Source organism: Micropterus salmoides, unplaced genomic scaffold, assembly GCF_014851395.1.
Source record: "Micropterus salmoides isolate LMB-PRFRI ecotype aquatic unplaced genomic scaffold, ASM1485139v1 Ms_hic_scaffold_1689, whole genome shotgun sequence".
Taxonomy (NCBI): domain Eukaryota; kingdom Metazoa; phylum Chordata; class Actinopteri; order Centrarchiformes; family Centrarchidae; genus Micropterus; species Micropterus salmoides.
Window position 1 is genome coordinate 21,030 of NW_024040806.1, and position 14,863 is coordinate 35,892.

At 37.2% G+C, this 14,863-nt stretch overlaps 1 protein-coding gene across 1 annotated transcript in view; it reads right to left on the bottom strand.

Annotated features, from left to right (window-relative positions):
- The window catches only part of LOC119906603 (collagen and calcium-binding EGF domain-containing protein 1-like), a 34,425-nt gene extending 20,809 nt beyond the window's left edge, over positions 1–13,616 (bottom strand). The window contains 2 exon segments of the mRNA XM_038723939.1: positions 13,101–13,181; positions 13,271–13,616. Coding sequence (XP_038579867.1) covers positions 13,101–13,181; positions 13,271–13,374 — 185 coding nt within the window. The 5' untranslated portion in view covers positions 13,375–13,616.
- Positions 13,617–14,863: the final 1,247 nt, after the last annotated feature.

The following is a 14,863-nucleotide window of genomic DNA, read 5'->3' on the forward strand; positions in this document are numbered from 1 at the left end:
TGCCTTTAAAAAAGGAATATCTTTCATCCCAATGTAGAAATGTAAGGTTGACTCCAACAACATTCATAAAAGATTTAGATGTAAAAAGCAGATGTTCTTTTTTTTCCTCAGCTAAAATCTTTCAGTAGTGGAGATGGTCTACCTCCTCCTGATGATTTAACAAGAAATATATCAAGTACTGTGAAAAGGGGCTCTAAATTTAAAACAGAGGTCTCAATCTTCTCAAGCCATTTGACAATAGGGCTTCAAGCCGGCGTGTAAGACAGAAATCAATAAAGTAAATTTACTGAGAGGCTAGAAAAGGCCTACCAGCAATCACACAGCATTAATTAGAAGTGTGATATTTATTTCCTACATGGTCTGTTTTGTCATGTATGTTTGACCAGTAAATATGGGCTGGATTCTTCTACATCCCATGTTTTTAGCCAAGCTAGCACCATCCACTTTGGCCTAGACTGAAATATCTCAACCACTATTGGATGGACTGGCGATCAATTCTGTAGGCAATCATGGTCTTCAGATAATGAATTCTACTGACTTTGGTGATCCACTGACTTTTCCTCTAGAGCCACCAACAGGTCAAATGTTTCACTTATCCTGTGAAATATCAACATTTACTTGATGGATTGGCACAAAATTTTGTATAGATGTTCATGGTTCCCAGACAATGTATATTAATGACTTTGGTGACGCCCTGGCCTTTTCTCTAATGCCACCACAAGGCTGACATTTGTGATTTTAAGTCAAATGTCTACAACTATTGTCAACAGATAGCCATGTAATTTGGTACAGAAATTCATGTCCCACAGAAGATGAATTGTAATAACTTTGGTAATCCCCTTACTTTTATTTAGCAACATCATCAGGTAAAAAATCCCATCCTTTTGACACATACAACTTTAAAATACCAGCAAAACTACTGACATTCCCATCAGCCTCTGCTGTACTGTTTAGTGCTAATTAACAAATGTTAGAATGCTAACACTCTAAGTAATGATGATGAGAGGGGAAATATTATACCGGAAGCACAGAGCTGTTAGTCAGGCTGTAGACTCTTAGTCATGTTGTTCTGTTTTGGCTTGCCTTTTAAGCAATGTGATCCATCTTTAGTTCAGTATAGTTGTTCATTCTGCGAAGTGACGCTAATTTAAAGCTAATTTAATTGTAATTAGACTGACCAGATATGCATTAAATGTAGGATATCTGATGATGTAGTTGTGTCATGCCGCGGACTATTATGTCTAACATGTGTGGAAGTTATTGTATTGTATTTCTCTTTGTACCTATCTGTCTATCTATCTATCTATCTGAGATTTTGTAGTTTTCCTGTTATTTTAATACTTGAAAGTAGTGAAAGTAATATTCTGTTCAGGGACTGGACATAAAAATAATGCTTATTAATGTGCATGTTTCCTTAGAAATAAAACATATCCAGCCTTCTTGAATGGAGATAGGTGGGCAAGATGAGAAGATTAATGAGTAAATTAAGCAGACTGGCATGATGTAGCTCTACAACTGCAGTATAACATGTCTTGACAGGTGGGAAAAGAAGACTGATTGTGGTGGTAGGGGTGAACACTGTGAAACTGAATTACAACTGACACAAAAATTGAAATTCAGCAGCATACAAGCAAAATTCTCAATGGAAGGGGCAACATCTGTGCTGTCAAAAACCACCAAACATGAAGCCCCTTTTCCAAAATGTGTTATTAGCATTGAATGCTGCAGCTGTTTAACATGACTGGTTTATGGAGGTGTATCCACTGGTGCACTTCAACATTTCTTTTGGCTAGCTAGCTTCAGTACTGATAAATTAGCTACTTATTCTTTTCACTAATGGAAGAATAAATTAAGGCTTCAAGCGGCCCAATGATGAATAACAATTAGCCATGAAAAAATGCACATTGAGTTTAAACACACACCCAATTGCTTTCAGTTAGCTAATTAACTTGTCAAGAAGTTCCTGTGCCACAGTTAAGGGGCATACAAATACAGTTTTTAAGCACAGTGCTGCTATATTATCATTTTAACATGTACCTTTTTTCTGGGTTGAATGTAATAACATGTTGAATACAACACAGTCTTAGATATACAGAGCAGAGACATCTAGGCAGAAAAACCACAGCCTGTGGCTTACATATCACCACATCGCTTAACCATTGCAAAACCACAGCCATGACCAGAGCGTGACCACACTACAGTTCTCCACGGAAAGAAACAGATGGTTGAATGAGCATCAGCCAAAAGAAACAAGAGGAGTGAGATTTTAAGAAACCAAAATATCAAAAAAAAAAAAAAAAAAGGTTGTTACATTAGAGATGCAGAGAAGGAAAAATGTGATCTGGAAATGTTAAACGTGAAACAGACGACAAGAGGTCTCAAAGATCACCAAATAAATCTTGTAAACTTTAGGATCTACTACCAATCAGCATGTAGTTAAAACTGCCATTTAAGGCCAGAACATGCAACGATATCTAAATGTTTTACATAGTGAACACCAACAGTTATTCATCAATGAACACAAACACAGTTGCCAATTTCTTATAACTGCTTCTATGTTAACATACATGCACTTAGGCCAAATGAAAGTACTCTGATTTGCAGTTACACTAAAGGGGAAAAGAGTCTAGGTGGATGTCTTGTAGTTCTATATTTAATCTATGATAATAATACAATTTAATTTCTCAATTCTATCAGTTGCATTTCAGCTGGTAACTTACATCAGCTCCACAGCCTGTACATGCCTTTGAAGATGTGGAGGCTTTGACAGAGGGAGTACATCCATCACCATTTACAGCCTGTCCTACTGTATAATGCTAAAGTATGTGTACTTTGGGCAATACGTCAAAATCATCCAAACAACAGTTGTCAGACAACCCCAGACTTCAGGAGATTTCATGAAGCAAGAACTCCGAAAGTCATGATCTTTCCGGTAAAGGCATGTTTTGTATTACGGCCTTTTTTCAAATGGAAACAGATGAGGAACCAAATCAAATTACACACTGTCCAGTAATACTGAAAATGTTTAAATTATAAGTCTGATTAAGTATATGTTTCTAATTACTCATCGAAAGAAACATCAAAGAAAGAAAGAAATGATTTGTAAGTGAGGAATTTAAGGATGTGGGGCTCGTTAATTCATTAAGTGCTATGCATAGAGGACATAAGAGAGGAGAGAGAGGGAGAGAGGATGTTTGCTGCTGCTTGTGCTCTACATCCGTCACTAAGGAATGCTCCTTAACACTAACATGTCCTCCCCTGCTCCCACTATGATAACTTACACTCCACTGGATTTTCCTCAGTGCATTTAAGGAACAGGATGGGGATTCGTCCTTTACCTAATAGGGTATATCACCACTTCAGCTGAATAGTTGACAAAACTGTGGCTTAGAAACTCTTTTACATCTAAAATCAAATAATAAAGATAAGCTATTAAAATGTTTTGTAAAATATCACCCCCTACGGGAGCAAAGATGAATGACAAAATGTAAATCAAACCTGCCTCCACCTTCCACTCACAACCCAGTTCACCCGTGACTGTGAGAACTTCCAACAGCACACTAATATATTTAATGACAGGACCTCCAGAAATGACTCATGACCAATTGGCTCGACTTCTATAACAATAATTCAAAAATTCAAAAATGGTGCAAAGTGCGACACCATTAAAGTGACACACAATAATGGCTGCCTTTAGGGTGTATGTGGTATGAATTTTTAATAACATAAATAACATTAATAATATTTCCTCAGAACAGGAAAACAGACTCAAGTGAACAATAATTAATGTGTCTGAACACAGGCATTTGTACAAAAACAATACTCCCCCCCCCCCTCTTCCCTCTACTCGCTGCATAACAGTAACATATAAAAGTTTTGTGGGTATATTTTAAAATGCCAATATTCTTAAGTCCTGTGTATTTTTATTTTGCATTGTTAAGTACTGTGTGGGTGCTTTATAATATCCTCTACAATAGGAACATAAATTACACCAGGCACCTAAATTTAATTCTTCTATTTAACATGAGTGCAAAACATGAACTGCACAAATTCCTGCAATCATCATTTCTTAATAATCATTATGTTCAAATGTTATAACATATAATAACAGTTGGAGCATCAAGCAACAAACATACAGGTTGGTCTTGTTAAAGGAAGAATAAATATAAATAAAAATAAATAATGACCAAGGTCTTCGCTTGAAGTCACGCTGTATTTATTTAAGTCTATAGGCCCAGAACTGCACATGCAGGTGCAACTAATCTCACCTTGCAGGGAATTGCAGGGAAAAGTGGGACATGCACATTAGCACACAGGCAAATAATCAATCAAAAGTGTCAATGATTAAAAATATCCAAACAAAGTAATGCACACAAGAACTCGGTTGTAACAATTCCGCCTGTTAGGCAGTAGTAGTTGATGCTTTAAAGAAGTTTTATAGGCACACCAAATAACAATGGGCTGATTAATGGAGAGGCAAACATCCCACGAGAAAAGCCTATGGTTGACCTACTAGTGAAGGTAGAGCTATGAGATACTGTGCAGTAAACTTTAAATTGGTTTAATAGTGAACTGCTAAGGTGAACAAGACGACCATCATGCTCTTCAAGCAAACACATGGATGGCGGGTTATTGCTGCCAGTAGGAGAGGAGCAGAGAAGCTGCTTACATGAAAGTTGAAAAGCTCCGGATGCATTGGATGCTTGTGGACAAAGCTACACAAACTGAACTTGGTGGTTTTATGGAGCCTTGGGGGCTCCAACTGTAGGGATTTCATGAACAGATTTGAACTTCACCCATTCTTTTATACTGTTGTCTGACCTACAGAGAAGATAATACGTTGGAAAAAGGACTATTCTCCCAAGAAGTTGTTTCAGTAGGTGACTCAGAACCAACATATGTTAAGCCTTCTAGCAGCCTTAAGTGCAATTTATACTTCTGCGTCAAATCGACGCCGTAGGTGATGGTGTAGGCTACGGGGCTACGCAGAGGCTAAGCCGTTGCCTGACGTGCACCTCCTCAAAAATGAAGAAGGGTCCAGCTGCAGCCCGCAGACAAACCATAGACTGTATATAAAAACCAGACAAATGTGACGGAAGTTGAACTTCCATATATGGGTTGTCCCAGAAGCCACTGTGCACAAAATATGATGACATTTATCTCGACTGCTCGGCCCACGCATAGTTGTTAAATTAAAAAAAGCCGTTAAAAAGAGGTGTCAAGTGTCAACATAGTAATCAGTGTACGTTATGTGTTAATATTTACTATACTATACTTATTTATTATTAATATAGTATATTTATACTATAATTCCCAACCAGGGTATGTGCCTAAAGTTATTGATTATACACATGTCGACCGGTTAACACTACAGCGGCGCACATCGGCCTTTCAGCAGAAAGGGTTATCCTCCATTGTGTTTATGTGCAGCCTCCGGTAACGTTACTGCAACACCCATCGGCATCGTGGTCAGCACTTACGGAGCTTCTCAACTCCGAAAACGTTTGAACACATTTTCGATTTGCTGCCAATTTTCGTAAAACTGCCGATATTCGAAATCTACACAGTTGATTTCTCGCTTAAAAACTTCTCAGAAGTGTATTTAAAGTTCTGTTGTTGGCCTCTAAAGAATAAAACGGTTTGCATTAGGATCTATCATGTACATAAGCCGAGATAAACGTCATCAGGTTTTGTGCGCGGTGTCTTCTGGGACAAACCATATTTGGAAGTTCAACTTCCGTCACGTTTTTCTGCGGTCTGTGGTCTGCAGCTGGATATACTTGCAAAAATTTAACTACACGTCGAGTCGACGCAGACTGTAAGCTCTGTGATTGGTCGGCTGGGTAGCCTCGCAATGCCTCCGAGCTGACCGGAAGTACCCCGCTCTTTGAAGTAACATTTACTAGCGGCCAAAACGGCGGCTGTAACACAGTGAATCAATATATTTGACCGTCGCAACCCGAGCGGTATGACTCGTTTCACTATCAGAATGTGATCCATTCGGGCGGTAACAATTGAAAAGGCTACACCAGCCGCACGTTTATAATTTTACCGCCATTTACGTTAGCGGAGCGCTAAACCGGAGGTTAGCCTGCTCGGCCGGCAAAAGTCAACACAGTGGACGCTGTAGCGCCACTGCCGACTAGCGTTTGGGGGCTAATCACAATTAAATGAAATAAACATTTGAAATATATCAGTCTGTGTGGAATGAATGTATACATTATAGTTTCACTTTTTAAATGGAATTACTGAAATAAATCAACTTTTTGATGATATTCTAATTATATGACCAGCACTTGTATAAATGCATGGCTACGTGCATAGCCTATGGCGTAGGTACACACGTAGACCCTACGCAGGAGTATAAATGGGCCTTTAGTAGTAATTAGGACTCTTGTCCGATGAACAAAAAACGGGACTATGACATAGGAGACGGCTGTTTTGTTTCCTGTTGACTACCAACAGTGGTTTCTTTTTCCCATGACGGTAGGCGTTCCATGACCTTGAACAAGTGGTTGTTATCGTAACCATGATGATCTTAAAGTAGTTCTTTTAACCCAAACCATGCTCTTTCCCTAACTCTAAAAAAGTTGTGTTCATGCCCCAACTGTACCAAACCATAATCATTATGTTGTCAGATCTTAAAACCAATTCCTTTTGCCAATGGTGATTTGTAACGGTTTTGGAAGGCACAGAAAAATGCTGTTGTGCTGCCAATAAATGTGCCAGCTCAGAAACCTTTTGTTTTTCATTCAGCAGTGCAGTTGCAAAGATATTTTGTTGTGCAATTTAGGAGACTTGTTGGAAGAGACAACATTTACCTTCACTGACTTTAAGCTTATTTTTTCCTGCTCCCGAGTCATCAAACTGATCCATTTGGGAGAATGATTCAATCGCAGACATATAGCACTGTGAGCAGGAAGACTTTGCACGTGGTAAAGTTGCTGTCATGTTTAAGAGTCAAAGACCAAAACAAACAGAGAAAGAAAATCCAATAAGTCAGTTCCCCCATCAGTATTTCATTATATTTTAAATCAGACAGACAAGGATCATTAGCTTAATCCGACAGCCGATCTCCTCGACTGGGCCTTTAGATCCTTTACAGCTGTCATTAAAGAGCAATAGCAAATGTTCATGTCAACTCCTTGAACCCACAGTACAATCACTGTAATACAGCAGTCTACTTCAGTTAACAGGCTACATATCCTCTTTCTGAATATTGATAGAAAACAGATGTCAATGTCTATTCTTTGACAGGATATTATGTGTTATATCAGGGATTTGGTTTATGATGAATTATGTGACATATCAGACCAGGATTATGATTGTGTTGGTTATTTAGCACATGTATTATGCAGTTTGTAAAAGCAAGAGTTTATTGCTTTTTAATACCAGAGCTGCTTGTGTAATGTAATGCTGTACATTATACTAGTACTTTCATTCTTACTTTTTACAGGCACGGTAAATCATTTTAGGCATTTGTGATTGGCATGATTTTCAGTTGTGTTATCTGATTCTGAATCTACTGAGGTTAATTCCGGTAAACTCAATGGGCTGTTGAGAAACTCCTTGGACTTACTCCATGCTCCTTCCTCAGTCAACTTATTTACTTTATCATGATGCATTTTTGTCTTTTCAACATCTAAACTGCAATAGCTTATAATGATATCACTCCTAAAAATAATCTGTAGGTTACCTCAAATCTAAAAAATGTTTTGGAAGTCCAGATGTGGTTTAATAGATGAAAAAATAATACAACTGCTTTGGCACTTGGTCTGTCTTTTTGGAAACCCTTGAGTGGAACTCACTGGAACACTGTTTACAACTGAACAACAGCTTCAGCAAATGTATTATTGGTATGCTGTTTTGCTTTACTGCTATCTTACAAAATCTTGACACAAACTATGCTGCTGCTCTTTTTTTTTGTCCAAAGAATTAGACAAGACTTGACAAGTATACTTATAAAGTCTACTAACTGGTTCTCTGACGCATATCCAGTAGCACACATGAGGTGGTTGATAATTGGGTTTGTTTGTCTACAGAGAATGTCTGAGACTGAGAGTAATCATTTTAAATTGCCTAATATTTTCCAACTCCTTCATGTGTAGTTCAGTTTCCCTGCAGAGGGTTTTTATTCTCTCATCCTAGAATAATCACTGTGTGCTTAATGACTAATTAAACTGTGTTGAGATAATTGTACATGTGTAATTTCACCTAGAACTTCAGTATGAGCTAAAATCTTCAACAATGTAGGAACATGTAAGTTTGACATCTATTTAAAAAGGACTCCAACATATAAAATTACTACTTTACAAAAGTGGATACGAGCCCATGGCTAAGTTGACATTCATTTAGGACATGGTGGCTTTCCACCAAGGAATTCTCCTGAAGAACATTTATAGTATCAGAAATGTAGTAGTCCATAACTAACTGGGGCCTGCTGAACTCTTTAAGCTGTGGCACAATATATTCTTCATGGGGCTACGATCACTGGAGAGATGACAATATGGCAACAAAGAAACCCCAAGTGTATTTCTTGCGTTGAAAGCTATTTGAATTTAGAAATGGAACCAAAGTCCAGCAGAGAGGGTTATTCCAAGGTGCAGAATATATTTCAATGTAATGTAAAAAACAGATTTTAAAAACTAAGGAAACAAGAGAGACTTCTTGCCTTGTAGCCAAGCTAAATTATCAAACTGAAGTGATCATTTCTCTGGAACTGAGCTGCACTTCCCCCCCAAGCTGTGTTTAAATCTGTGAATCACAATATAAATCAATTACTCATTTTGCAGTCAATGGAAAATCAATCTAATTATTTCTGACACATTTCTGGGCCTTTTGATTCACTAGAATACAAGGCATGAAAGGAGCGAGTAAAATGAGAGAAGAAGGAATACCTCTGAAAAAATGCCAATGCATTTCTCTGGAATTAGGTGATGGGGACATTTACGGGACATAAACAATGCTGTTTGGACCAGCCAAGTGCATGAGAAGTATCATGGCTATCATGTATCACAAGGGGGCTGAAGAAATGTTATCCTCAGTTTCCTTACTGCGTAAACCAGAGTTTCCCCCTAAATTCCTGAGGAGAGGAGCAGGGATCAGAGGAGAGGAGGGGGAGAATGCAACAAAATGCTTAGTACCGCCAGAATTATTTGGAATAATAACAAAGCAACAATTACACATGCCACACATCAATTATGTGTAACTGTTGCAGCTGTAGAGTAGAAAGATTGTGTTCTGCTTCTTTTCCAGAGAAGCATTTTCTTTACAGAGTAGGTAAGGCTGACATCCTATATATAATAAATCAAGCCGATGTAATCGCTTTTTCATGTTCCCTCTTGTCACCTAAGAAAAGTTATAAACAAAGATTATTAATGCGTCTTGATCCTAAGATGGTTAACACATTGGATCTGGCTCTCATCTTGGATTTCCAGACATGTCGTATGATACTTAATTTTAAGCAGCTAAAAAGAAAGTCTACATTAAAACAACAAAATAATTCATCTTTAGTACAAAAACCCTACATCCTCAAATAAATAGCTGTTCTGTCATTATCTACTGCCAACTGATAAAGTGATTTAGCCTAAAGTAGTTCAAGAAAGCTCAAAGATTTGCTATTTGCTAACAGGCGCTGTCAGGAATATTCTCCCTAGGGGGTCTGTATTACAAAGCAGGATTACAAAGTTAGCTGGATAACTGCTGAGTAAATTCTGGAAACCCCTAAAATCTGCAAAATGGAAATAAAAATCCTCTTCTGGGTTATACTCAGTGTATTTGTCACTATTCGTGCTTTGTCACATAAGCCACAGAAAGCAAATACTCTGGACACAGAAACTGATGGGTTTAAGTTTTCAATAGCAGCACGTGTGGTTTGGGAAAAAAAAAACACGATGAGGATAAAGAGGAGTGGCCGAACAAAGAAAAAAAAAAGATAGCCATCAATCGCAACAAAAACAAAACACCTTGCAAATATAAGCCATAATGCTGCCAATACTGACTACAAACTGATCACTAGGAGGTATACTGCAAAAACACAGCAGCTGTGACCGCTTAGCACTAAAGGTATTGCCAAATTGGAACAGCTCACACCTTATGAGTATAATCAAACCCTCCATTGGTTTTTAGTAAAGCATTTATGTTTCAGTCACAGGCTTTTCACAATTTAAGTGCATCTTCTGGAACAAAAACCCCTGCACAACCTTTCTTATAAGCCAGGCATATTTAACTTCACAGCCTATAAAAATAGAAATATAAGCATATATTATAAAGCCTGAAAATTCTGAACTGTGAGACAGTATAGCGTAAACACAAATTAAGGAACCCAAATCTCCTTATAAAATAACCCAGAGAGACAGTGAGAGAAGAATGTGCCTGCACTGACAGTGAGACAGATTTGGTCAGAGTCAACTGAGGCCCTGGTACTTCTCTTGTACTGTGACATATGCTCTCTTGGTCTCTGCTGTCTCCCCTGGTGCTGTTTCACAATATGATAAATGCTCCAAAGATGAGTATTAAACTGTGCACACATTGGAATGGACATGAATTCCAATGCTTTTAATATGTTTGACATCTAGCTTCTGATCTAACTCCTGGCAAGAAAGCAAATAAGCTTATTTCCAAAAATGCGGTAGTATTCCTTTAAAAAGCTAAACTAAATAAATGCTATTTGTCTTCACATTCATAATTATTTATTTGTAATGTACAGTATTTTGATTTCTATTGTTAGATGGTAAAAACTGAATTGTTAAATTAACCAAATTAACATATAAGAATAATACGATTTTAAAAAACAAAATCCAGGGTGATGATCGCATGCATTAACTGTTCAGTGAGATTTTACACATCCTTACAACTGTCCAAAAAGAAAACTATGTATAAGTAAAATGTGGGATCTTTGGGTTATGGGGTTCCCATGGTATAGCTTCAAACTGCTATAGCACTCCTATGTGTACAGTTCTGACAGCGTTCAAAATAATGTTCTGAGATTTGCAGACACTGATACTCTATAGAGCGCCAAATGAATTCTGTAAGCCTATATTTTCCTTAATGCTGAATCTTGCCAACTTCAATCATACCTTATTGCTTTTGAACTACATCTCAGTCATGAAAATGCACAATTGCACAGGTTTATGACTGCAATTTGAAATAAAAATACAGTTTACAAATGCCACATTCATCTTATCACATTCAGATCATTAATCGGAATCTTTGGCACTACAATAAAACTTCTCACGTAACCATTACAGAGCTGATGGGCAGTCATCAGCTCACACCATGCAGGTGAACTGAAATGCCCCCAGGACACATCTTGGCTCTTAGCTGAAACAGTTTTTCTTCTTTAAATAAACATCGTGGGAAACAACTCTGGCCGCAGCCAATAACCATAAACCAACATAATTATGTTAAGAATGTGTTTGAGATTTGAAGATCAAACAGGATGTCACTCTGCGTTTGATTCATGGCCAGCAGTTTGTCAAGTGATGCAGAGATGAAACCTTGCAAAGTCTACATTTGGAAGACTTCTCAGAGGAGATATTCCGCAATTTGGCATTTCTTTGGTTCTCGATATGCTTTCCCAGAAAAAGAAGATACAGAAATAGATTTGCTATGAATCAAGATCATTGACAAAATGATTGAAATAAGTTCCCTGAAGTTGCATGATTTGTTTCCAAAGCAACAATACACCCATCTCATCAGCCTGAATCACAATGTGCCTCGAAAAACAGCATTGCATTCCTGCAAAAGTGGTTTGAGCATTTATCAGCTGTCCATTATAGAATAATGGGAGTGTGGGGGTGTTGTAGACTAGCACATGTCTAGTTCTTTTTTAAGCTCTTTGTCAAACTTTGTTGCTGTAAATTATATCTATTCTGTTTGTCAAAGACTTCTAATGTGTAAAGCATGCACTTTTCACCAAAATTAATAAACTGGCCTTAAAGGAATAGCGCAGTGGATATTTGAATAGATTAGGTTCTAACAACCTAATCCATAGCCTCTAACAGTGTCAGAGCATAACAGGCCAATCTGGAGGCATGTGGATATTTAGATATGTTCTCTTAAAAGGTACAATGTGTGAGAACTAAGATGACTCTCCACCTGTTGAATTCATACATAAAAAATAGAGGGCAGCATATCCGCTCATAACTGCTGCTAACTGCTGTTAGATCATTAGCTGTGCATCTAACTTAGCAGTGAATAAAATGTGTTTTAGGATGACTTAATAAGGTATTTAGTTCACTGAAAGAGAGAAACTTGAATCACAAGGTGTATGGCTGAATTTTTCTGTATCGGACTCTCAACTCTCAGGCAAAGTGGTTTGGAGGAGACAACATGGGCATGCTAACTTCAGTAGATATTTCTGCAACACAACGCATCAGTGGTTCTCAAACTTTTTCTGGTAAGCCCCCTCTTTAGAAGTTGAAAAAAATTCAAGCCACCCAACTCCAGCAAATGTGGATTTCATTTTTATCAATAACTCGGGGCCCCTGAAATAAAACAAAATATTCAGGTTAGCAAAATAGACCCATTTTTTTTGTTTAAGCCACCACATGAATCACAGTCATACAACTTTAGATCTGCAATACATAGACGTCTATGATACAATGTCAGAACGATTACTTCTTCACATTGTGTCAATAATGTTAGTTAATTTTTTGAATATTTTAAACAAAAATTCTGGCCATATCTTACACATTGCACCTTTAAGTTCACAGATGATGATAAAGAGGCTTATGATGTTTTGTAATATCCGTTATGATAAACTGCAGCCTTGCCAGGAAGCAGACATCTTACAACTCTAACTATAAAAATAATAATTAAATAACATGCATGGGGAAAAAAAAAAAAAAAGAAAAAAAAAGGTTTTAGTAAGTAAGTAAGATTTTGTGATTTTCACTTACATTTATCTTTCAGTGCTATTATAAACTATTTTCCATTCCACTAACATTTCAACCAAGCACCATTCAAACAACATTACTGCTTTGAAAAATAAATGCCAAGTCTAATTTTATACCATTTGGAGCTAGCTACATTTTACAATCACTTTCGTAGACACACAACGCACTGGACTGCCAACCACATTAATCATTCAACTGTACCTGTAACATGTCGTAACTTCCCCAGTCGACTTCACACAGGGGTACTTTGTTGTAGAAATTTTATTTTCAGAGCACTCTCCACTGTGAAAGAAAATAGTTTGAGTAAGCATATTTATCTCACGTCTCACGCAGGGAGTCATCGTGTCATTTAACATTGTCCTACAAATTACCCGTTACTGGCATCCTCTTCTTGGTAGGACCAAAGCAAACCTCCTGAGAAGTACATGCAGGTGAGGGTGAAGAGAAGAGGACTCCTGTTGTGTTTCAGTATCATCTCATCGGTCCAGTCACCTGGGTAATCCACACTTGTAATGATACCCTCCTCAGTGCTACAGCTTCAGAGCGTAAAGTGGTGTGGCACAACGGCAGACCCTCCCACTCGCCCCGTGCGTCTGGGTAGCCCAACATCAATGAACTGCTTTTCATTCTCGAGGTGTCACCGCGGAGGCACTAACTTTCTCCCTCCTCTGTACTTTTGACAGGTCACGTCAAGAACTTTTTAACCTTTGAATTTGTTTATTTTTGTTTTGTTTTTAGCTAAGACGTTAACTGAACCATAAACATACATTTTGGTTCACAGTGTTTCTTCGCTAAAACTTTAATAACTGGTTGGAACAGAGGACAAACGCTTTCCTCGTCATTCACCCGACACAGCACCTCGTTATATGACGTCTGCATCTTTGCTACCACCGTGCGGCTGTTACTGAAATAACAACTACTCAATAATAAATACAAAATATTTAAATAATTATACAAACACATGTATGTTCATCATCAATTAGATACAACTCTACTCGTTTGTGTGTTTCAGTTAATCTGACAAGTGGATGCTTATAAAGCCAACACATTAAAAATGCATTAGCAATATGAGCTCAAATACATTTTAAGTGATACATTTATTGTACCTCTATTTAAGGTTAGAATCATGCATTATTTATGAATTGATTTAAGAAGAATTTTTCTAAAATATTAAATACATTTTACACAAGAAGTTCAGTGGAGTACTATTTCTTATGTGGCTCTGGAGGGAGCTTTTCAATGGTTAGGCTAATAGAAATAGTCCTGATTATGTCTTCAAGGTTAATGAAATATATAATGAAAGCCTACCTAGTAGCATAATGAGAAGTGTAGTATTTTTGGAGATCCATATAAGGAATTAAAGTCAGGATGTTCATTTTTGACCAATCTTTTTTCAAATCCGTTCTTGGACAAGTCCAGCAAACTTTATAGAAGTGATTTTTTGATTATTGAATCAAATCTGATGATAATTAAATACGCATTTGAAATAAATAAACCTCACAAAATATTTTAAAATCATTTTTTCTTCACCAACGGTGATGTTGATCATGTGGCACGAAGAGACAATAGTACATATATATACATAATAATAATATCAAGTTTACTTGTTTGCATAAGTCATTAAGTAAGTAAGTAAGATAGTGTAGCAATTATTTACATTCACTAATCTCAGACCACTGCCTTAAATCCTCCAGAGGGCAGCTTTCCTATAGCTCCTTGTATGAGCAAAGCAGATTACTGTCTTTATTTACTGTGTCAAAACACTGGGGATTTATGGTGCAAAATGATGTATTTAAAGTACATTTATTTTATGATATTTTATATCGTTTTCTTTTTTTTTTCTTCTTTTTAATTTCCTTTACTCTGCTTGATGTTGTTTGAATGTTCATTTGTATTGTATGTCTTGGTGAGCCAAAGAAAAATTTCCATCTCAGTGGACAATAAAGATTTATTCATTCATTCAT